Source organism: Elaeis guineensis, chromosome 13 (genome assembly GCF_000442705.2).
Source record: "Elaeis guineensis isolate ETL-2024a chromosome 13, EG11, whole genome shotgun sequence".
In the NCBI taxonomy this organism is placed as follows: Eukaryota; Viridiplantae; Streptophyta; class Magnoliopsida; order Arecales; family Arecaceae; genus Elaeis; species Elaeis guineensis.
In genome coordinates this window covers 2,701,577-2,725,942 of record NC_026005.2, presented here as the reverse complement: position 1 = coordinate 2,725,942, position 24,366 = coordinate 2,701,577, and the positions used below count along the sequence as shown (strand labels likewise).

The window sequence follows — 24,366 nt, the reverse complement described above, 5'->3', positions numbered from 1 at the left end:
ATGCACTTCCAAGATGACACATTATATACAACTAGCATCACGGGCCACATGCTGTAAGAGGTACTCAAATTGCCAAAGGAATTAAATCTATTGGTCGCTAGATCAAGCCGGATATTGTGCGGATCACTCGCAAAATACGGATGCTTTGCATCGAAGTCTTTCCACACTAAAGAGTCGGCCGGATGGCTAAGTATGTTCTCCTTTGAAACCTGCTGCTCATAATGCCATCTCATTTCTTCAGCTATCTTTGTGGACATATACAACCTTTGAAGTCTTAGAATCAATGAAAAATATCTTAAAATCTTTTGAGATATTTTCTTTGCTTTTCTATTATCGATTTTGTATCTAGGCTCACCACATTTCGGACATTCAGTTGCTTGTTTGTTATCCTTATAAAATAATATACAGTTATTTTTGCAGGCATGTATAGAATTATAGCCAAGTCCTATTTTTTGCATATATATTTTTGCTTCAGAATATGATTTCGAAAGTCTCTCTCCATTGGGTAGAGCTGCTTTAATCAATGTTAAAATTTGATCAAATGACTTCTGACTCAAACGGTTCATGATTTTAATATGAAGCAATTTTATTAAAAATTCTAACTTGAAAAATTTTGTATAATTTAGATAGAGTGGCTCTCGTGAATCCCTTACAAGCTTTGCAAACTGTTCAGAAGTCTCTTCTACCTCAAACCAAATATTATGCTCATGATCAGAATTGCTTTCAGATGTAGCAGTATTCATGCATACATTTAAACAAGCACCTTGATGTAAATCATCTAACAATTCTTCAATACTATTATGTTCAACAGGTCCAGCACCATCAATACTATTATCTTCAGTGTCGTCATCGTCGTGCATCACTTCATTCGGATCACCCTCCCTATGTCATATCCAATAAGTATACTTCTTATCCATACTATATTGTAGCAGATGCTCTTCAACAAATGTTATGTGATGATATATCAAATTGACATATCTCTTGCATGAACACTTTATTCGACTAGCACAGTCAGCCTTATGCCATGCAAAGTCAATAAAATCTCGAACTCCTTTTCGATATTCAGGCAAAAAAATACCTCTAGCATTCATTCAACTTTTGTTAATATCCATCTAACAACAAACATAAAATTATTAACAATCAAAATAAAGTTTAGTAGTATTCTGGATTTCGATCTAAATTTTGGACTGAATCACGTTTCGAATTCCAGCTAAAATCCCGACCCGGATCCAGATCCGGATCATTTGATACAAAATGCATGATCCTATTCTTTTCAAATCATTACTAATAGGTGTGGTCCTATCCGTTTCAAAAAAATAATAATCTCACTATTATTATTAGTGGATATTTCATCTTATTTTTGTAAAAATTTTGACAGCATCTCCATATGGTTCTCCAAGTATATAATGTGGATATGGTGCCTACGCACCCTATCCAATATATACCCGAAGAATAATGGACAGATAACTACTGAATATCATATAATGAAACAAAATATCAACTAATAATAATAATATTATTATTATTTTTCTAAAAGGTCCGAATATGGAACATCCAAGTTTCGATCTCGATGAAGATCGAAACTTGAACAGAAATCTACGGCTTAATATAATTTAAGTACCATTTTTGAACGTGCATTCGAAGATGAATTTTTAATTTATCAAAAAAAATTTCATATTAAAATTTTTTCATTAAAAATTTTAATAATTTTTTTAAAATAAAAATATTTTTTTATTTATAATTTCAGTAGCATACAAAACAACACATAAAATAATTTAATTATAACAAGTAACAGCAATGTATATTGTGTTAGTAGAAAATAATTAGTCAAATTATTAAATAATTTCAGCAGTAATACTAAAAAATAATATGCAATAATTATAATAATTTCAGCATCATATTTCATCCTCATGAAGACCTGACCTGACCTGCCCCATCCCAACCCCACATGCTCTAGTCCGGCCCAATGCAGATCGGACCAGACCCACCCCGACTCCACCCGACCCGCCCCAGCCCGACCCGACCCGCACCATCCTGGCCCGAACCAGAATCGACCCAGCTCGGACCCTACCATCCCCAATCCGCCCCATCCCAGCCTGATCGGACCCGACCCGGCTCCACCCGACTAGCCCCAGCCCGACACAACCCTGACCTGACCCACCCCACCCCGGCTCAGCCATCCCCGACCCTAGGCCGGCCCGACCCAACTCCACCCGACCCGCGCCAGCCTGACCCGACCACACCCAACCCGCACCATCGCAGCCCAAACCGGAACCTACCCGGCCCAGACCCTACCATCCCCGACCCGCCCTATCCCGGCCCGACCCGCCCTAGCCTGACCGAACCCAACTTGGCTCCACCCGACCAGCCCCAGCCTGACCCGACCCGCCTCGCCCCAGCTCCACCGTCCCTGGCCCCAGCCCGACCAGATCTGGCTCCACCCGACCCGTGCCAGCTCGACCGGACCCGGCCTGACCGGCCCCATCCAGATCCGACCCACCCCAACCCAGGCCCGACCCATCCGAACCCACGCATGCCCGGCCTGCAAGCCCTGTGGCCCACAGGCCATGTGTGCCAAGGCACGACCCATCCGAACCCAGGCGCCCATCCCCGGCTCACCGACCGCGGCACGCCAGCCCGTGCCGTTCCCATCCCCATCCCCAGCCCGAACCCACCCAAAAAAAAAGAAGAGTCAATGTCGCCGGCTCTGGCTCGCCAGCCCTGGCCCGTCGCCGGCCCCGACCCATCGTCAGCCCCACATCACCATCCCCGGCCTGCCGTCATCGCCGTTGTGGCCTGTAGGCCCCACATGGCCATGGCCCACCATCTCGACCCAAGCATGCCGGCCCCAGCACGTTCCTCATCTTCGTCCCCAACCGAAACCCACCCAAAAAAAAATAGAGATGAAGTCGACTCACCTCGACGACGGCGGTGGAGAAAACTAGGACAGCGGAGGAAATCGGAGGCACGCGGGATGCTGGGGGGAGGAAGAAAAATGGATTTTCGATGGGATTTGATGGGACGTGGGGTATTAGCGATGCAAATTTTCATCGCTAATAATTAATTTTTATCATAAATAATTTAAATAAAAAATATTTACGATGAAAAATTAATTTTCGTCGCTAATAATTTTCATCAAAAAAAAATTTTTGCTCGAAAAATTCAGCCTCAAAAAAATATTATTGATGACAAAAAAAAAATTTTGTCACTAATTACATAATTAGTGACGAAAATTTTTTTCATCACTAATAATTAATAAAAAATAATTTTTTATTTAAAAAAAAAAATTCCAGACCAAGTCTTGTTCTCCGTATTATTTTCTTCTATTCATTTTTCATTCATCTCTTAGCCACAATAATGCAATAATATATGCATATATGTGTGTATGCATATATATATATAGCTGATATAGTAAATATATCAACTTTCTAGAATATTTTATTAATGAAATGGATGAACTATGGTAAGAACAAAAACTTATAACAATTCTACCGCTTCTCATCGATAGTCATCTCGACAAAGCATGGGAGATGCAGTGCAAGCATCCACTCCTCAAGAGTCTATATCACCACCTATTATAGAGGACCCGTAATGATTCAATGACCTAATTCGACAGGTCCAAGCATTGACCAATACCGTCCAGCATTTACAGCAAACCACAGAGCAATGACAACCCCCGCAACATGTTCCTCAAACTGTGCCCTCTCCGTGTAGCCAGCAAAACTACTTCCAGAGAATTTTTCTCGAGGTGCGCATCGTTCTGCCCTGATCGATCGATAATCACCATCCCATCAGGGTCCAGGCATGAAGAATAATACCAACATTCTCCAGTCTCCTCCAATGGAGATTCGACCTTGGGCTACTCTCCATCTCTCACAAAATCTTATCGGGAGGAGGACCTCGAGTAAAAAGTCCGAAAGATCGAATGTCATCTGGACGAGATTCAAATGGACAGCCAAAGGAATGATGACATCCTCAGCTTCAATTTTTAACCATCTTTCTCTTGATCTATCCTTCAAAAATTGATTTTGGACTGGTTCAAGATGTCACAGATAGAGCCTTATAAAGATTGAAGATTAGGGATATCTTAATATTCTACATACTTTTTTTGTACACATATTATTTTTTAAAAACTATCTAATATTTATTTTTATAAATATAAAAAAAATTACTATAACATATCTAAAATCCTTCAATAAAAAAATTTTCATCGCTAATAAGCTATAATTTATGAATTTTTAAAATTTTTTATTTTTTTAAATATTAACGATGAAAATTTTTCATCGTAAATAGTGATTATTTACAATGAAAATATACTTTTCATTGCAAAATACATGTTATTTACGATGAAAAAAGAGTTATCATCGTAAATAATTTGTAATTTCTGAATTTTTAATTTTTTTATTTTTTTTCATTTATTAGCGAGGAAAACTTTTCATCGTAAATAATAGAGTATTTGTAACAAAAATTAAATTTTTACTGTCAATATTCGATTATTGATGATGTTAAATTTTTATCATAAATAATTTATAATTTTTGAATTTTTAAATTTTTTATTTTTTTCATGTATTAGCGATAAAAATATTACATCGTAAATACTGGAGTACTTACGATAAAAAATTAATTATTATCGTAAATATATAAGTATTTGTGACATAATATTTTCATCATAAATAATCTATAATTTTTAAATTTTTAATTTTTAATTTTTTTATTTTTCATAAATATTAGCGATAAAAAATTTTCATCATAAATAAAAAATATTTATGATGAATATTTTATTTTCATCATCAATAATTCAATATTTATGATGTAATATTTTTATCATCAATAATCTATAATTTTTTATTTTTTTTTCAAATATTAGTGATGAAAATTTTTTATCATAAATACTTAAGTATTTATGATAGAAAATAAATTTTCGTCAGAAATATGCCTGTATTTGTGACATAGTATGTTCATCACAAATAATCTATAATTTTTATATTTTTTTATTTTTTTATTTTTTTCATATATTAGTGATAATTTTTTTTTAAAATAATACTAATTTACGATGAAAGTTTAGTTTTCATTGTCAACTTCATTATTTATAATGTAATATTTTCTTCACAAATAATCTTTAATTATTTAATTTTAAAATTTTTTTATTTCTTTTTAAATATTAGTGATGAAAAATTTTCATCATAAATAACATGTATTTACGATGAAAATTTAATTTTTATTGCAAATACATCCATTATTTATGACAAAACTATGTTCATCTTTAATATTTAAAAATTTAAAATTAAAATAAATATTTTATTATTTATGATGATTAATTTCATCATAAATAATATATATTTATGATAAAATTTTATTTTCATCACAAATATGAATATATTTGTGATGAAAAATTAGTTTCATCATAAATAAAAAATTATTAGCGATGAATTTTTGTTTTCATTGTAAATATCTTTATTTGCGATGAAATATATTTTCATCGTAAATAAATTCATTGCAAAAAGTGATATTTCTTGCAGTGTCGAATGTTTGTTCAGAGATGGTAGTTAAATTGTATTGAGCCGTAGATTTTCGTTCAAGAGTCGATGTTCATCAAGATCGACTCTTGGATATCCCATATTCAGATATTTTGAAAAAATAATAATCTTATTATTATTAATAATTGATATTTTGTTTCATTATGTGGTATTCAGTAGTTATCTTTCTATTGTTCTCTGGGTATATGGTAGATAGGATGCGTAGGCACCATATTCACATCGTATACTTGGGAACCATGAGGAGATGCTATAGAAATTTTTACAATAATTTGATGAAATATTCACTAATAAAATACTAAGATTATTACTTTTCTGAAAGGATAGGGCCACACCTGTTAGTAATGATTTGAAATGGATAGGATCATGCATTATTGCTTCATTAAATTGATGGAAGGATATTTTCTGTGTTACTGTTTAGTCTTTGTTTTTTAATATGTGTTGTTTTGTATAAAGTGATTCATGTCTAGATCCAGATTAGGATTTTGATCAAAATTCAAATCACGATTCAATCCAAAATTTGGATTAGGATCCAAAATACCACTGAACCTTCTTTTTGTTGTTAATAATTTTCTATTTATTGTTAGATGGATATCAATAAAAATTGGATGAATGTTAGAGATATTTTTTTTGCCTGAATATCGAAAAGGAGTTTGAGATTTTATTGAGTTTGCACGGCATAAGGTTGACAGTGCTAGTCGGATAAAGTATCCATGCAAGAGATGTCTCCATCGACAGGCCTCCTCTCCGACCTCGTCTCCCCCGACCGCCCCCTCCTAGGCCCCGTCTCTGCTGGCCGACACCCTCCTCGACCCTATCTCCATGGCTGCCGACCACCCCCTCCCCGACCCCATCTCCATCGACCGACACCCTCTCCGGACCTGTCTCCGTCGTCGCTGGCTGCCCCCTCCCCGACCCCATCTTCTCTTTTTTTTTTCTTTTTTTCTTTTTTCTCCTGCTTTCTTTCTTTTTTTTTCTTTTTTTTCTTTTCTTTTTTTCTTTTTCCCCCTTCTTTTCTCTCTTCCCTTCCTCCCTCCCCGCCGTCGCCCCCTCCACGGCCCAATTTCCCCCAACCACTGGCCACCCCCTCTCCGGCCCCATCTCCACCGGCCAACACCCTCACCAGCGATGGAGACAGGGCCGTCGGCCGCCCCCTCCCTAGCCCATCCCCCATCGGCCAAATCCCGCCCCCAACCCTATCTCCCCCATCTCCGGCCCCAGACCCCCTCCCTGCCGGTCCGATCTAAATCACCACTAGCCCCGTCTCCGCTAGCCTCGTCTCCGCCACCGTCGGCCGACCACTTTTCGGCCTGGTGGCCTGATCAACACCCAAAAAAAAGAAAGATCATTTAAACCGTTACCTCCGATGGATGCGGACGGCACGGACGCAAACGATGGCATGGATGCGGATGATGAGGATGATGGCGAGCGGATGCAGATGACAGTGCGGACGCGGACAGTGGTGGGAATCGACGGAGGGGAGAGGGGGGAGAGCAGAGAGGGGCAGGGGAAAAAATGGGTTTTCGCGTGAAATGGGAGGGGGGAAGAAGAAGGGTTTCACACGAAGAGATGTGACGTGATGTGAACTATTAGCAACGAAAATTTTCGTCGCTAATAATTCAAAAAAAAAAATTTTGATAAAAAAAATTTCTCACCAAAAAATATTATTTGCGATGAAAAAAAATTCATCATTAATAACACTATTAATGATGAAAAAAATTTCCGTCGCTAATAATTCCCACAAAAAAAATTATTTTTTTGCTAAAAAAGTTTTTCATAAAAAAAATTATTTATGATGAAAAAATTTCATCATTAATTATTTTATTAGCAATGAAAATTTTCATCGCTAATAATTTTACCCAATTTTTTTCAAAAATTTATGACGAAAATAAAATATTTTATCATTAATTATCTTATTAGCAACGAAAAAATAATTTTCATCACTAATTTATTTTCTACGAAAAAAATTTGGATGGATATTATTTTACTATTTATATATATTTATATATATTTAAAAAATAACCTATTATATGACCTAGAACCCACACACAATGCAGGCTATAAGTTATTTTTTCTTTTGAAAAAAAAAATTGGATGAGAAGATCATAGCCATCCAAAGTATCCTTGCATCTCATGTGCGATGTCATCTCAAAAAATTCTAGTTTATACAATATTGAGCTAAAGAAACATAGAGACAAATATTTTATATAATGGACATATCTAAGAAATTTAGATTTAATACCAAAAAGAGTTAAAATATGAGTCAAACAAATAAGTTATTCATATTTAATATATGGGCTATACAGTCATATTTTATTAGTTTCATTTTTATGTTACTGAAACTTATTTCATTTAATACTATGAAAAGTATGCTTTAGTAGCTAGCATCAACTATAGTTTGAGTTAAGAGTATTTGATTATTGGAGTACAACTCATTTCAGTTCTTATCAATCCAAGTCATTCTAAGTATTTTTGAATCTGGATCCTCAGGTTGGAAACTGACTTTGGTCCTTTGAGATAACCAAATGCTCAAAATTACTTTTCATGCCTTCTAATTAAACTTAGAACAATTTATGGATAACTAAATATATTAAAAAATACTAATTTATTATAAAAAATTATGATAAATATTATTATTTTGTATGATATTAATTATGTTCTATTTTTTTTCTTTATTAGAGTAACTTAGATAGAGACACCATAATTAATATGATTTATCATAAAAGATATCTTGCTATTTGGACATGATCAATCAATATTATAAATTTTGAACTTGATGAAGATTACATCTATTATGTATGACTTAATTACATCATCATACAAATGACTTATACAATTACTAAAAAATTTAGAAGAGTTTTTATTTAAAAAAATTTAAGAAGGACTAGTTTGGCATACATTCAAGAATCTTTAGATAATCTTTTTGTGGATCATGTTTTAACATATAAAGATTCAGTATCATCTCTTTTCTATGTTCTTGGACAGATACAAAGTCTTTGTACTTTATGACCTCTGATCAATCCATAGAACCAACAACTTATACAAAATTGAGTAATAAGATGGATTCAAAGAAACTTAGAGATGAAAAGTATTATCGTAAATAATTTTTATATATTTTTTAAATTTTTTATTTTTTTAAAAATATTGATGATGAAAATATTTTTATCTCAAATAATTGATAATTTATGATAAAAAAAATTATCATAATAATTTATAATTTTTAAAATTTTAAAATTTTTTATTTTTTTAATGTATTAACGATGAAAATTTTTATCGTAAATAGATGAGTATTTGCATGAAAAGTTAATTTTTATCATAAATAAATAATAATTTATGATGTAATACTTTTATCATAAATAATCTATAATTTTTAAATTTTTTATTTTTTTAAATATTAGTGACGAAAATTTTTTATTATAAATAGTTACATATTGACGATGAAAAGTGGATTTTCATTGTAAATACTATGCTATTTACGATGAAAAATTTTCATCATTACTAATCTGTAGTTTTAAAATTTTTAAAATTTTTAAATTTTTAAAATTTTTTATTTTTCTCATATATTAGCACGAATAATTTTCATCATAAATAATAACTATTTACGATGAGAAGCAACTTTTCATCATAAATACTAAATTATTTATGACATAACATTTTCATTGTAAGTAATCTATAATTTTTAAATTTTTAAAATTTTTAATTTTTTTAAATATTATCGATGAAAACTTTTCATCGTAAATAATAATTACTTGTGATGAAATTTTTTTTATCATAAATACTTGAGTATTTACGATGTAATATTTTTATCATAAATAATCTTTAATTTTTAATTTTTTAAAATTTTTTATTTTTTTAATTATTAGTGACAAAAAATTTTCATCATTAATAGAGCGATATTTGTGATGGAAATTCAATTTTCATAAAAAATACTCAATTATTTATGATGAAAAAATTTTATCATAAATAATTTATAATTTTTAAATTTTTTATTTTTCTTTAAATATTAGCGATCAAAATTTTTCGTCATAAATAATTTATATTTATGACAAAAAATGAGTTTTTATCACAAATATTTATATTATTTACAATGAAACTATTTTCATCACTAATATTTAAAAATTTAAAATTAAAATAAATATTTTATTATTTATGATAAAAATAATCATCATAAATAATTTATATTTATGATGAAATTTTTTTTTTCATCACAAATATGGAGCTATTTGTGATGAAACTAAATTTTCATCGTAAATATTTATTATTAGTGATGAATTTACTTTTTCATCGTAAATAGACTTATTGACGATGAAAATATTTTTCATCATAAATATTTTCATCATAAAAAATCTTTTTTCTTGTAGTATCCATATCTTTGATAAAATATTTGATATATGAATATGTTAGTATTTGAGTTATTTTAAATATATGATGTGAGTTTTCATATTTTAATTTTGATATACTTATTGGTATTTTCAATTTATTTATTATATTGGTGTAGATATATGGTGATTCTTATTAAGTTGGAAAGCTCATACCCCTATATTATATGTTTTAGAGATATAAGATGCTTAGTTCGGATGGGTTGGGTGAGAAGTTCAAGTACTAGAACTATTAGTGTATTAGTTAGTTTAATTTCTGATGCCATTGAGCATTTGAATAATTGTAATTAAATAAGTTGACTATCTATTTTGATGAATCAATTTAGTTGACATGTTTGGTATTTACTTATTTATTCTGCTAATATTTGAATTTTTATTTATTTTAGACCTTACATGATCTCTAGGATATTACTTTAGGGTTCATACGGCCGTATTACGTGGCCAACCTAGATGTTAGATTCAAGGTATTACAGTACCTTTGTCATAAATTATTTAAAAAAGTCAAACAATTTTATAGGTTGGATCAGAGTGCACAATCGAAGTTTGATGGTTGAGTAATTTTTGAAGTTAGTTAGAAACAAAAACACCAATAATGGATGTTATGATGGAAGACTCCTAGAAAGGAACTAAAGAAGAAATATTATAATTATTTTTGGATTGAGGTATATTAATTTCAAGAATGAAATTTTATTAAGGGAGGAGGGATGGATATGACATCCAACCTAGGATCGTACTAGGTTAATCAGAAACCAAGGCCCTCCTGTTAAGGTGGTGCCCTTCATTCGACTAAATAAGGACCGGAGACATGGCCTATTGAAAATAGAGGATGCTCCTTTTCCCACACATATCCACCACTATCACTCACTCTGTCTCCCTCGCTCTCCAAGGGTGACTGCCCTACTAAGCCATAGTGCTCTTATCTCATGCCTCTTCATCCTCTCGTGTGCTAGGTCCTCTCTTCCTCCCATCCTTATCCTCCTCATCTTCTTGCTGTCTCACCTTTTTCTTTTCCTTTCTCTCTTTATCTCTCCTCCTCATCTTTTCTTCCACCATTTTCTTTCTCTTTTGCCTCATCCCTCGATGTGCGGGTGTGTGTAGATATAGGTAAGAGGGAGTTATGTCTTGCTTTACCCCACAAACTATCCTTTATTCATTATCTTTTTCTCTATTAATCTATCTCTTCTCTCTCTTGGCTAGCCCTAGAGGGGCCTCCACTGTGTTGACTACCCCATTCCATCCTATGACAAGAAATAGGGCAAAGTTGTTTTCCTTGTTATAATGATAGTTGGTTTAGAAATCAAGATTTTAGAATTTTTTAAGAATTTTTAGAAATTGATTTAAAATATTGGTGTGACATTGATACAATATATATGTAGTTTTAGATTGTTAAGTCTTGAGGAATCCAAGTGAGGTGATTAGATTATCTGGATTTTTGATATTTATAAAGAAAATGATGTAATGCTACGTAGTGTGATTTCCAAGAAATCTAAAAAATTATACTTTGTATTGCTTGATAGAATTGTTTTTATGACTTCTGCATCTATTTGATTAATTGGTCCGATACATTAAGTTTTATCTTTGAAAATAATATAAGAATAAAATATATATTTTGATATTTTCATGAATAATTTAATATGAGTATATGATATATTTTGAGTAATGGTTTTGAAAATTTTGGTTAGGTGATTTGTAAAATTTTTGGTATATATTCAGCATAGCTATAATTTAGCACCATCGATGGAGATTATATGTTGGTGTTGTTAACTTGTAATCTGAGAAATTAATTTTGATATTATACCAGTGTTTAGGACAGTGGTATCTGGATGCCATCTATTATCTATCATTTGTTATCGGACCCATGACAGTGGGTTATGTAGCCATAGTCAAATATTGGATCTAGTATAAGTTTGTGAAAAAGATACTTTAATTCGAAGAAAAAAAAGTATTATTGTTTGATATTCAATAAGAATATTGAATTTTTTTTGGTTGATAATATGTTTTATGTTTGATTTGTTATCTATTAATATGCTCTAACCAACTTTTAAGTGTTATCTTGCTCATCGAGGTAGTGTAACTGGTTATTCTTTTTTTCTCTTTTTGCTAGAATCTGATTGGCTGTGGGATTTGGAGGAGTGCGTTTGATTGTATGGAGAATTTAGTAGATTGAGGATTGATGTAAAATTATTATGAAATGATTAGATATATTGTTCACATAGCCTTTCACGTCTGTTCAGTCCGTCTTGCTGGCATACAGCGTCAGTTAATATTTGGTTCGAGGCATGACATTGAAAGTGAAATATCCTGGTGAATAGGCAGCAGCTACTTCCTATGCTTGCACATAAAAAGCACGGAGATACGGCCTTTATTCTAGTTCATTATTTAGTTTCCAATTACAGCAGAATACTGCCCCTATTCCATTACTTGAGACAGATTATCGGACTTCTATAGCTATGCACTACCCAGCTTCTCTCAAGTAATATTCTACAGCTCAAAGATGTAACACGAACTTAATTCTCACAATCCATGGCGTCACATAGACCAGGCTAATCTAGAATATGGTGATCTTGCCTCACGAAGCCTTCTTTCTTCTGATAATAGCTTAGCAAACCTGTAAAAATGGAAGTTAGAATACTTTAAAACTGACGATGATTTTATGGAATAAGCATGTTAATACTAATTTGTGCAGTCACCTTATAAGAGCTTCTTCATTTGTCCCTTCTCCCTTGCCCACAGGCTCGAAGTGGCCTGTCTCTAAATTCACCCTTGAGACTGGTTTTTTGAGCAGATTTTCACCAACCTTGGCAAGATTCTCCAGGTTTTCCTTTGTGGCAATATCAACTGACGCTATCGTCCCAGTTAACACATCATCCTAGTTTCATAGAATATTATCAATTAAGCTTTTCCAGAGATACTGACTTTCTGTAGCCTTTCTTGTTGGCCGAAAATAATGGTGAGAGCAGCATTAATTAGATTATAATCTGAAACTATTTTATACCTCGATTCGAAGGTAGTTTCTACTGGAATGCAGAGCTTGGAAAGCTACTGAAATGTGGATATCCACCATATCTGCACTTGCTTGCATAAAAACATCAACTAATGGATTAGATCCATTACTGAGCAACCAGCCCAAGACTCCCCAGCCTTTAGCTTTCTTTGCATTGTATCTTTCTTCACCCTTTGATGAGCCAGTACCAAGTGAAATAACCAAGAACCGGAAATAGTCCATGGGTTTGATTGGGAAGAAATCTGGGTTTCCTTTGAAAACCTCCTTGGATACTTCTCCCATAGCAACTAAAGCCTGTAAAAGCCAGATGGATAACTTGTTGTGGTTGCCTGGAATCACTTCATAAGCTAATCATTTTGGTAAGGAAACTATTATTTAATTTACCGGATTATTAGCGGCAACACCTCCATCAATAAGATTGAATTCCCTCACTTTTCCATCTGAGTCTTTTGTTTGAAAGAAGTAAGGTGGAAGATATGTAGGAGCTGCAGAAGTGCCAATGCAAATATCAGATAGCAGCGCATCCAGAGAGCTGTTGTTCTTCACCTGTAAGATAAGAAGGAAGCTACAGAAATTTCAACAATTGGAGCATCTCAAAGATATAAAAATTTGATAGAGAAGATTTAAAACAGCTATCGGAAAAGGCAGAGCGATGAAACCAGTCATCTTTCTATCAACCTTTCCTTGGCATGGTGGTAGCTCTGTCTGTAGTTTACACTAGTTAGCTCATGAACTGAATTTATAGGCATGTCTATTTTTTGAGAGAAATTTATAGGCATGTTTATGCCTTTATTAATACTAATTTTTCCTTTTGATGAACCTACCTGAATTTATTAAAGAAAAAAATTACAAAATAAATCCCATTTTTAGAATACATTGCTTTTAAAGTAACATCTTAAAAGCAAATATAAAAGACTAACCGCTAAACTAGTCTAAGAGTCCATATCTACTTTGCTCCATAGCTTCCCAAAATTCTGGATTCTTTCATTTTGTATGACATAGCAGTCTGGTTTTAAACGACTCTACACGACAATCCTAACTATATTCTACTTGAGGATTTGTTTGTTGAAATTTAATATTTTGAAAAGAGCCTAATTGAAAGATATGATTTATATTTTCAGATCTTATATAGGTATTCAAGATCTTTTTAGTATATAAGATATCATCCAAAATGACTAGCTAGAAGATATTATTTAAATTTTTTGATTTTATATAAGTATTCAAAATTTTTTTAATTCATAAATGTTATGGAACTAAACATACGGGCTCTCAAATACTCCATCCATTTTAAGCTCTAACATCGGTCAAAAGATCCCTATAAAATTATACATATAATAATTGGCTTGTGCTTAATCCTAAAGTGACCTATGTTATAGTGTTTTTTAATTTATGTGGATTATGGATCAGATCCACTTTCATACTATTTATAATTATACAAGATCTCACTCGAAAAAGATAAGTTGATGGATATTATTCAGGCTCAATCTTTAGTCTTGTACAACTATCTATAACCTCCCCACTGCCAAATCTATATATGACTAAACACATGCTAGCAAATGCTCTTACATATATTTTTTAAAATATTTGAAAATAAGAATTATAATTGACTTATATAATTTAAAATCTCTCTTTCATTTAAAAATTTTGATGTTTTATCTAAATTTTTATGTCCACAACTAGAGATGATAAAGGAGAGTCATAAAAGGAAAAAAAGGGAGAAACGTACGCTCCTATTCACCACGACGATAGAACTGTCCACATTTCCTTTGAAAAAAATTAGCTTACGATGTTCATGGAGAAGTTTTTCGGTGTCAAAAACGTGCGAGCAAAAAGAAATTAGCTTACAATGTTCATGGAGAAGTTTTTCGGTGTCAAAAACGTGCGAGCGAGCGAGCGAGAGAGAGAGAGAGAGAGAGAGACCTCATAGGAGGAGAATATGGTTGGCTGGAGCCGCTTGATATCGAATGTTGGGATGACCACATTGGTCAATGTCTGATGAAGCTTGATACTCCCTAGTTTTCTCCGGACGAGCTCATGAAGGTACTTGCCATCATACCGGGGCCCCGATATAGCTCGCAGTATCTTTGCCGCTTGGCCTAATGGTCCTCTAAGAATTCCAAGAAGAAAGAAATGAGAGAAAACTGATCATTTCAGGAAATAGATCCTTCAAACTTTCAAGTGTGTCCAAGGTTACCCAAAATAACGTGATATGATTACTGACCCGCATTGTGGGAAAATCTTGGGGGAATGTTTCATGTAAAAGTCCTTGATGTCCTTTGCAGCAAAGAGGGGCCGATTTTCTTCGTTTGGTGCAGTTAACATGGCAGTCACAAGACCCCCAGTGCTTGTCCCGGCAATCACGTCAAAGTAATCTGCAAGCCTCGCATCTTCTCCATCCAGTTTCTTCTCAAAACGCAAGAGAAAACAAAGAAAATTATATTAGAAATGAAAATGATCATTATCTTTCTGTTTGATTTCTTAACATGATTCTTTGCTATGTGCTGTTGATATGAAAGAACAATTCCTAGAACAATATTCTCTTAACACCAATGTTTGATAATTGGTTGGAACTATATGATCCACTGCCTTCTGTCAGGATAATGAATCATGGAATTTTCTTTTTTTTGCATTTGTAGGTAAAAAGTACTTTGTTGAATGTTAGGTGAGTTTGCATGAAATTTAGTTGAGTTGTCAGACAGGAATCTACTCGTGATTTACTTTGTCCAACAAAATCATTTTTCCCTCCCTTTTTTGTAAACAAAAATATCAACCAAAATACTATAGAGAAAACTGTTAGTTAATTGTAATGATACAATTTGGCAGCAAAAGAATAGCAGGTGCACAATGATAAATAAAGAACGTGTCACTGAAAATAGATCTTGAATTCTCAAGTTCATGGAAAACAAACAATTTACATCTTGGATTATTAAAAAAAAAAAAATCAACCGTTTAAAGTTTTGTAGGCACGAATAAGCATGGAAGAAACAAAAAGCAATATGATGCCGGTGCATATGTTAGTTCTTCTAGCTAAAAGATTTCTCAATTAAACTGCAAACTGAGCAATCATTATGTCAAGAACAAATTTAAATATTCTAATATCTGAACATAATCCTCTGATGAGCACTACTTTTTTTTTTTTTTGTTTGACACTTCAAAATGTGCTTTTGTAACAAAGAGGGCATTAACAAAAACTTTAACTACTGGAACTGATTAGAAAAATTAGACATGTACACAAGTTTTAATAAAGAAAAATCACTGCTTTAAAAAAAGATGATCTGTCTAACATGTTTGACTGACCTTTGAATATCATAAAATTAAAGTATCTTTGGCATACATAAGATTTTGTAAACTAGAAAAATATAATCATAAAAAAGAAAAAAAAAGACCAAAACTATGGGAAAAATTTGGAAAACTGTCTAAAATATAGCACTAACATAACAAATGGACAACTAGATCTAAGAAAGAAGGAAAACAGAAAAGAAGCAAGAAATGATGAAGCAGCAACAATTATCTAATTATTAGGTGCATCTTAATTTCTAGAAAATTGAGGATTTAATGAAATTATCTATGAGCATTATTTGTTAACTACCTGAAGTTCTGATTCTAGAAATGTAAGAATAGTTGCAGGAATGATTCCTTTAATTCCTCCTCCATCAATGCTGAGAATAGTGATCAGGTTTCCATAGGTTGGGGCCTGTATCTGACTGATGGATTTTGATTTTTGCATGATTGTTGAGGTCTTGTTGATCAACAATGAGGGGACTACTTTGGGGACAAACAAAAATTTTAAGTGATCGAAGTTGCGATAACGTAGAGGTTTAAATAGACTTACTCAAGAAGTTTCCTAGTACTCTTCTTCCGAGTGCTAGTCCAACATTGAAGATGATACGCAAATATCAGTACTTTTCGATTTTGAAATCAACATGTGGTCATATCGCAAGCCGCCTTTTTGAATGATTCAACACGCATAGGTGGCTCGTCAAAGGACGAATCATGATTCATCACATAGAATTAAATAGTTGGATTAACTCTTTTAGAGAATTGTTGGTGAGAGTAACAATCTTGATTGTTAGGTGGCATTGTTGCAATGAATTCTAAAATCTTTCAATAGCTAGTGGACCCAAAAAGAATAAGAATGCTACCAAATGAGGACATAAAAAATCAATTACAATTGAAAGAACGGCATTATTTGATTATACTAGGCTTTGAGAACAATAAACGTCATACAAAGCATTTACTTCATTTGCATTTAATGATGTTGCTAAGCTGAAACTTAACAAGTACCTTTGTATGGGTTTCGATCTTTACACTTAATGGTAAAAGTCAAGTGATATGATAATTTCTTTTAATTTTCTTTTGAGATGGAGAATGATAATGTGCTGAAATATCTGAACACCATTACTTCTATAAGTTTAATCCACAGTTAGACCTGGGGCATACACAAAGTAAACCTGAAAACAACCATAATCTCTTTACCTGGCAAATACTTTTCTAAATTTTTGTTTATTAAGAATAAGATTTTTTCTATAAATTTATTATCATAAATGAACAAATTATATGTTGATTTAATGGCATAGCAAAATCTGACAACAAAAGATAATGATTTAAATTATCACCAATGGATAAATCTTGTGTTGATGTTCAATGACATAGCAAAATCTAACAACAAAGAGATAATGATTTATCCACTGTATACTCCAAACTGGGATAAGTAATCCACTATATATGATAGAAAATTTCATTATTGGGTTTTAATTCAGTCTTAAACTATTAACACAATGTATCTGCAGATTGCTACTTTTTTTGTAAATAAAAATCAGAAAATTAAGATGTGAACGTAATGTAGAAGGATCTTTATGCAAGCATCTGTGTTAGTTTTAGGATCTTTATGCAAGCTTTTCTATTGCCTGCATTCATCAGGTAGTTTGATGATAATCTTCAAGTGCTGTTTGGTTACTCTGTCCAGTTAGCATTGCATGCTGAAACAGTTAACATGCATATCTTCTGCACGTTTCATTCGTAGCTAAGAAGAGCAATAATTTCCATCTCAGATTTGGATTTGATTCTCGTGATACTTGGTTTTCTTCTTTCTTGTTTCCTTTTTATTTTGAAAATCCCTTCTTCAAAGCATATTCTATCAATTCTTTGTTCTTTTTGACAACTTTGTTAGCAATACGAAGAATTAAACCAATAGCATACGAGTGACATAATTGTCAAACTTGAAGTTAGTTTTAGAGACGGGAGATCTGAAGATGGATTGTGTTTCTTAACTTTCAACGAGTGCTCAATTGTTTTGTATTCCAAACTCACTACATTTCAGAAAATTGTATATTGTATATAAGGACACCTTTTTTTGCTGGCCTAATTATACGTGTACATCTGTTTAATTGGTTGAATCAAGATACAGTTTCTAATTTATTTCTTCCAAGGACTTATGACTTCACCTTTAATGCATGCATATGAGAGTGAGAGAGAGAGAGTCCACCTTCACCAAAACAAACATCATTAATAGTTACACAGGACATTTACCATAGAATTAATGAAAGAATGATATTGCCTTTTCAAGACGTACAAATCTACAGAACTTTCCTTCTGGCAAATTTGCCAACAATGTCACAATAACACTTTCTTGGATTGCATGAACTAACTGCATCCACCATGAATTCGTATATTGCAAGGAAAAATTCATGAAGTTACAGTATGAGGCCCTGGAGAGTAGCCCGCCCAACTCCACTTACTCCCAAAACCTCGGTTAGAGATGCTCATTAATATTTTATGGGCATTTTCACATGCGGAGATCTTGACTCACGAAGTCCTCTTTCTTGTGAAAGGAGTTTAGCAAACCTGCAAAGATACACCAATTAGGTTCAACTAATCTGTTTGTCACAAATCTATGTTGTTAAAAAAGAGTTAGCAACAAGCTGAAATTACTCTCTCTACCTTCTAAGAGCATCTTCGTTTGTTCCTTCTCCATTCCCTACTGGTTCAAACACACCTGTCTCCAGGTTCACCTCATAGCTGGAGAAAATGGTAGGGTGGAGCCGCTTGACATCAAAAGTTGGAATAACCACGTTAGTTAAGGTTTGGTCCAGTCGCATGCTTCCCAGATTTTCCCTGATAAGTTTATGTAGATAGTTTCCATTGTACCTGGGTCCCCATAGAGCTCTAACCATCCTCGTTATTGGAGCCAAAATTCCTCTAAAATTAGAAATTTTTAAGGTATTAACTGGAAATTTCTATCAATTGTTAAAGAAAAGATTGTGTGGAAATATCTTCACTAGTCCATTATTATAATCATTCTTACCCATATTGTGGAAATATTTTTGGGCTTTGTACTTTGTAGAAGGATTCTATGTCTTTTGCAGCGAAGAGAGGGCGATTATCATCATCTGGTGCGGTTAACATTGCTGTCACAAGACCGCCGGTGCTTGTTCCTGCAATCACATCAAAATAGTCGGCAATCCTTGCATCCTCGCCATCAAGTTTCTGCACAAATCAATGAAAAAGGCCTCCTGAGTCATAGTTGTATGGAAGAAACAGAAACAGTGCTAACTGATATGATGATCTAATTTAAATGTGTAAACAAGCTGAAACATCCAATAGAGAATCAAGGCAAGTACTTCAATTTCATCTTGAATTGTACATCATACCTGAAGTTCTGACTCCAGGAAGCTGAGGATAATGGCAGGAATAATTCCTCTTATTCCTCCTCCATCAATGCTCAGAATGGTTATCAGATTCCCATATGTTGGGGCCTGTATTTGATTGATGTTGGATTTTGATTTTTCCATCAAGACTACTTTGTAGGTATGAATTAAGATGCAAATTCTCAACAAGAACAGTGTGCCTCTATATACTTTCAGCTACGTACTGATCAAATTCTGCATGTAAGAATGTGCTTTTATAGAAGAATAATTCATCAGTCATACTTCTGGAGTTTTGGTCCAAGTAAGCTATCAACTGCGGTATCCATGGTCTCCTTAAGAATTCGACGACTTCTCGCACAAGCGTGTGGTCGTCGCCCGCCATCTATCTTTATGACCTCACCATATCCACTTCCAAAATGTTTTTAATTAAGGTGAAGTGTAAGTTGTCCCCAGAGACTTGTAGGTAGGCAGTAATACATTGGAAGTTAGGTAGATTGCATGACCTTAGTTTGAATTGTTGTTAATCTATCTTTTGTTGACCAAGGAAGATTGGGATAGACCATTAAGCATTCGAATCCGCGGATGTTATTGTTGCACACTGGTCTGAATATTCAAATGTGGAACATCGATTTAGTGTCGGGCACACAAGAACAAGTTATTGCGTGTGGTCATTCGTAATGTAAGCGATTCAACATAAACGTGTATTTTGATACCGCCCATGTGTGCATGAAAGGAAAAAGAGTCGCAAATGAATTGACACTAGATGTAACACAAGAGATATGGTCTTAATTTTTCAATTTTTTCAGGAAAAGGGACAAGAGAACGTTATTAGCACAAATATTTTTTTGTTTCAAGCACCTAGAGAGAATTGGTGCAAATATAAAGTTGAGGAAAAAAAAACTGTTGAAATGATAATGATAGAGTTAAGTGACTTATATATCACTTTCCTTAAACTCACTAAACAGTACATGACAAAAGAAAGGGGACTCAAAACAGAATGTAGCAGTTAATTTATCTTTAGAAAACCCAAAGATATATATAAATATCACAAAGCTACTGGTGAACAATGGAGGATTGATGCATGAAATCTCAATGGAGTGACACATGTTAGTAGAAAATGTTGTCCCCCATATATGCAGACCTTTTCTCTTGCTATTTCTAAACTCAATCAGCATTATGTTTTGCCTTTTCCTTCACATTTCAGTGATTAGCTGATGCAACTCTATTCTCAGATTTTAAATTTATAGTATTATGCTTAGTTTGTCAGAGTAAAGTTGTATTTGAAGAAAGACTTGGACCAAATTATTATTTGAACAAAGACTTGGACCAAATTATCTTGCACTACACCCTGAATGCAACAAACTAAGTAAGAAACATCATCTTAATATCTGCTACTATTTGATACTCAAGCAGAACAAAAACATTTTTTTCTCAGTAAGTTCTGCATGTTCAAAGATCAGCTTGTAAGTAGCATGCCCTCCTCACTCTTATCAATAATGTGCTCATTAGCTGTCTATTAATTCAAGAAATGGTTGCTTTTTCAAGGTTGTCACAGCATTTAACTGTTCTTTTTTATTTTGGCATCTTCAATATGTGGTCCTTCTACATTACGTATTTACACTCTTCTGCCTCATAGTACTTCTAGTAGTTTACTCAACATAGATATCTCGATGTATAGATATCTTGATGTGGTGCATTGGTGATATTTAGACTCCATGGAGAGTCTTTGAATCTCAAACTGTGTCTTGAGAAATTTAAAAGCATGCGAGCATAAAATTGAATGCATCTTTGAACAAACAAAGCCAAGAAACCGAGTTTATCAACTCATCCAAGGAAAAGGCTAGCAATATGTGACCCAATAGACATACTTCAGTTGCATTATTCTGGATTAATAACCAAACTCAAAGAGTCAAAAAATCTGATAAGCATATGATCAAAGATATGACTATGCTTTAATACTTTTTATCGAGCACCCTCCAGTTTATTGGTGATGCCTGATAACACTGACCTATGGACATTGATTCATCCACGTGGCAGGCCAAGCTAAAAGCATCCGGTCTTTAGGTTCCTATATTTGCTACTTATTTTACAACATAAGGTCCTTCAACATGGGTATTTTCTATCCTTATTAAATAAGATTGGGTCTGCATTTGTGTTAATTCCACACTATCAGTATGTTACCAGAGCATGAGTTTCTCTTTCATCCTCATACGGTAATGACCTCATCATCTCAACAAAAACTCTTCCAACCTAATCTGTTGGTTAGACAAGTAGTTAGTTTTCAATGGAGAAAAGATTGAAATCTCAGCTTTAAGTTCCTAAAGAAGGTGATTTTCTACAAGTTCATGAAATAGAAAATGTTAAAAGACTCGTGTATGTAATCAAGTTCCTGGAATAGAAGATGTTAAAGCACATTTCTCTGCTACTGAGATCATTAGTATTGACCCAGGTTCACAGCCGAATGTTATTTTGGTCGTGGGATGATCTGGTAGTTGATAATAATGTAAGTATGATAGCTGAAAGTGCACAATTAGGACACCAACCTGAAAATGGAAAAGTGCGTTCTCTTGATTGCTGATGCAGCAGCGTTCAGTTACAAGTGGAGAACACAAGAAACACGTCCATCCAAACAGAAGGCTACTTGCAATATGAGCTATCGTTTACAAGGACTACTTCCAGACTTTTCCATGCCCTCCCTGTTAGGCCTAGACAAAAGGCCAGAACAAGCCCCCAAAACACACTTACTCTAAACCAATTGATGGCTGGTGAAGAATGGTGGAAGTTTATTGTGTTTATATTGAAGGTTGGTTGGTCATGTTGGTGGGCATTGATGGGGATAGTCGACGTTGATTCCCCCCTGCACAGGCACCAGTTCATCAATTCCCTCTTCCCTCAAATGAAGGTTGCTATGTTATTTGGTGTGACACCTTGCTTCCCCAGTGGCCTATCAAGTTCTGCACAATATTGCTTACCTTCGTATGCCCTTGAAGGTAGGTTTTCCTCATATTAATTAAGATGGCGGATGTATTTATTTCATCATGCATTGGTTGTGCATTTGTCAAGGATATCTATTTTGAGGGAATTTAAAGAAAGAAAACTAAAATTTAAATTATATCAATGCTTGGTGAAGGGTAATTAATTAGGATAATCGTTGTTTGGCAGATTTTCCAATATGCCCCTTCCTTGCTCCTCAAAAAAGGATGTGATGGATGTTACATATTTGAGGAAAAAAATACAACTAATTTAACTTTATTTGATGAAGCTGTACTTGATAAGCACTTGAACCAATTTTCTTAGGTGATGTGGGTGTCTCTAGGTATCGCTACTTCAATATATATGCTTTAATTAATTCTACATTTTAAATATTTTTATGTTGGTATTGTGCATCAATGACTCCTTTTAACAATAATTTGTATTTTAAAGATTTTTTTGAAGTTCTGCATTTATTAAGTATGGTTAGTGGTATTTTTGGTTCTACATTTATAAAGATTTTTTGTTTTTTTTAACTTCATTCTAGATGACAACAAAATCAAGATCCCAGCTCTCCCTCTGTCATTTTTGTAGCACATTGCTTTTGCTAGGAAGTTTACAATTTAAAGACGGAACTCAACAAATTTCTAATCATATAGTAATAAATTCTTCCGTATATTTTTTGAAAACCAACAAGCATCATATTATTTGCAGAAAGAAAATTCTAGGGGTTTATTCTGGCCAAATGCACCAGCACGTAACACCAATGAAGGCCCAAACTTTCCTCACATTTTTTCTAACACATTGCTTTTGCCAGGAAGTTCACAATTCAAGGACCAACAAATATTATTAGTGATCTTCTTATTACTTTCACAAAGAGAAAGATTTTTAAGCACAGACAAGCCACTTTTCCATAAATTTCTTTGGTTAGGTTTTTATTTTGTAAATTTAGTCAAACAAATATTTCTAGCTTCTTTGTAACTTCAAGAAAGCAGATGCATGTGGTGCACTATATCTCGCGTTGCATGAGATGGTGATTGCATCATCAAATAGATCACTATCCAATCCTCACCCCCCTCCATGACCAGAAAATTCACAACCAAACACAAATAACTGTAAATGACTAATTGTCATATATAGCATGTGAGAAATGCTTCCATATATCATTTTGAAAATTTTAAATAGCATATATTGATCGTCTTCTTGGTACTTCCGTAGGAAGAACAACAATTAAGCACAAGCAGCCACTCTTCCATAATTTCCTTTTTCAGTTAGAATTTCATTTACTAAACTTTATAAAAATTTCTACCTTCTTTGGGGCTTTCAACTTCAATAAAGCTGATACACCAATAGTGCATGCATCTCATTGTCGAAAATATGTTTCAAAGTTGAATGAGTAGATAACTTTTATCTCTTAGTTTGTTATGATCCAAATCTTTATGTAATAACCCAACCCATTTGGGCCCTGGACCAAGCGCAAATTTTTGAAGCCCACTTTTGAAAAAAAAAAAGAGAGAGAGGAAGCAAACGAAGAAGACTCCCGCTGGGAGTCTTTTTCTACTCAAAATTATCGGAAGAGAAGTTGAATCCGGGGGGGATTCGACCTCCCCTCCAACCTATAAATCCCCTCCCCTCTCCTCTAAGGTTGGCCACAATGAGCATCGGATCTCTCCTCTTATTTTTTCTCTAGTTTTCTCATTGAAGCCGCAAACACCCTTATCGTGTTCATCTCAAATCCTCATCGAAGACCTCACCGATGAGGAAGGTAAGCTCCAACCCTCCTTCCTCTCTTCCTTTCCCTCCTTCCCATGGTATCGCGCACCCCTGCCAGC

The 24,366-nt window shown here is 33.7% G+C and overlaps 2 protein-coding genes across 3 annotated transcripts; both read right to left on the bottom strand.

Annotated features, from left to right (window-relative positions):
• Positions 1-12,245: 12,245 nt before the first annotated feature.
• On the bottom strand, positions 12,246-20,103 carry LOC105060933 (patatin-like protein 2). Of its 2 annotated transcripts, none has more exons than XM_073247331.1 (7): positions 19,568-20,103; positions 15,139-15,320; positions 14,838-15,024; positions 13,302-13,463; positions 12,909-13,211; positions 12,604-12,782; positions 12,246-12,521 (listed from the first exon to the last, which is right to left on the bottom strand). In XM_073247331.1, the coding sequence occupies exons 1-7, from the start codon at positions 19,706-19,708 to the stop codon at positions 12,443-12,445; spliced, it is 1,233 nt and encodes a 410-aa protein (XP_073103432.1). In that variant the 5' UTR covers positions 19,709-20,103; the 3' UTR covers positions 12,246-12,442. The 2 variants fall into 2 exon arrangements, with proteins under 2 accessions (XP_073103432.1, XP_073103431.1); XM_073247330.1 differs by lacking the exon at positions 19,568-20,103 and adding an exon at positions 16,507-16,772.
• On the bottom strand, positions 18,442-22,344 carry LOC140853207 (patatin-like protein 2). Its single transcript, XM_073247333.1, has 4 exons — positions 22,108-22,344; positions 19,222-19,403; positions 18,858-19,115; positions 18,442-18,761 (listed from the first exon to the last, which is right to left on the bottom strand). Exons 2-4 carry the CDS (start codon positions 19,320-19,322, stop codon positions 18,683-18,685), a joined length of 438 nt encoding a protein of 145 aa, XP_073103434.1. The 5' UTR covers positions 19,323-19,403; positions 22,108-22,344; the 3' UTR covers positions 18,442-18,682.
• Positions 22,345-24,366: the final 2,022 nt, after the last annotated feature.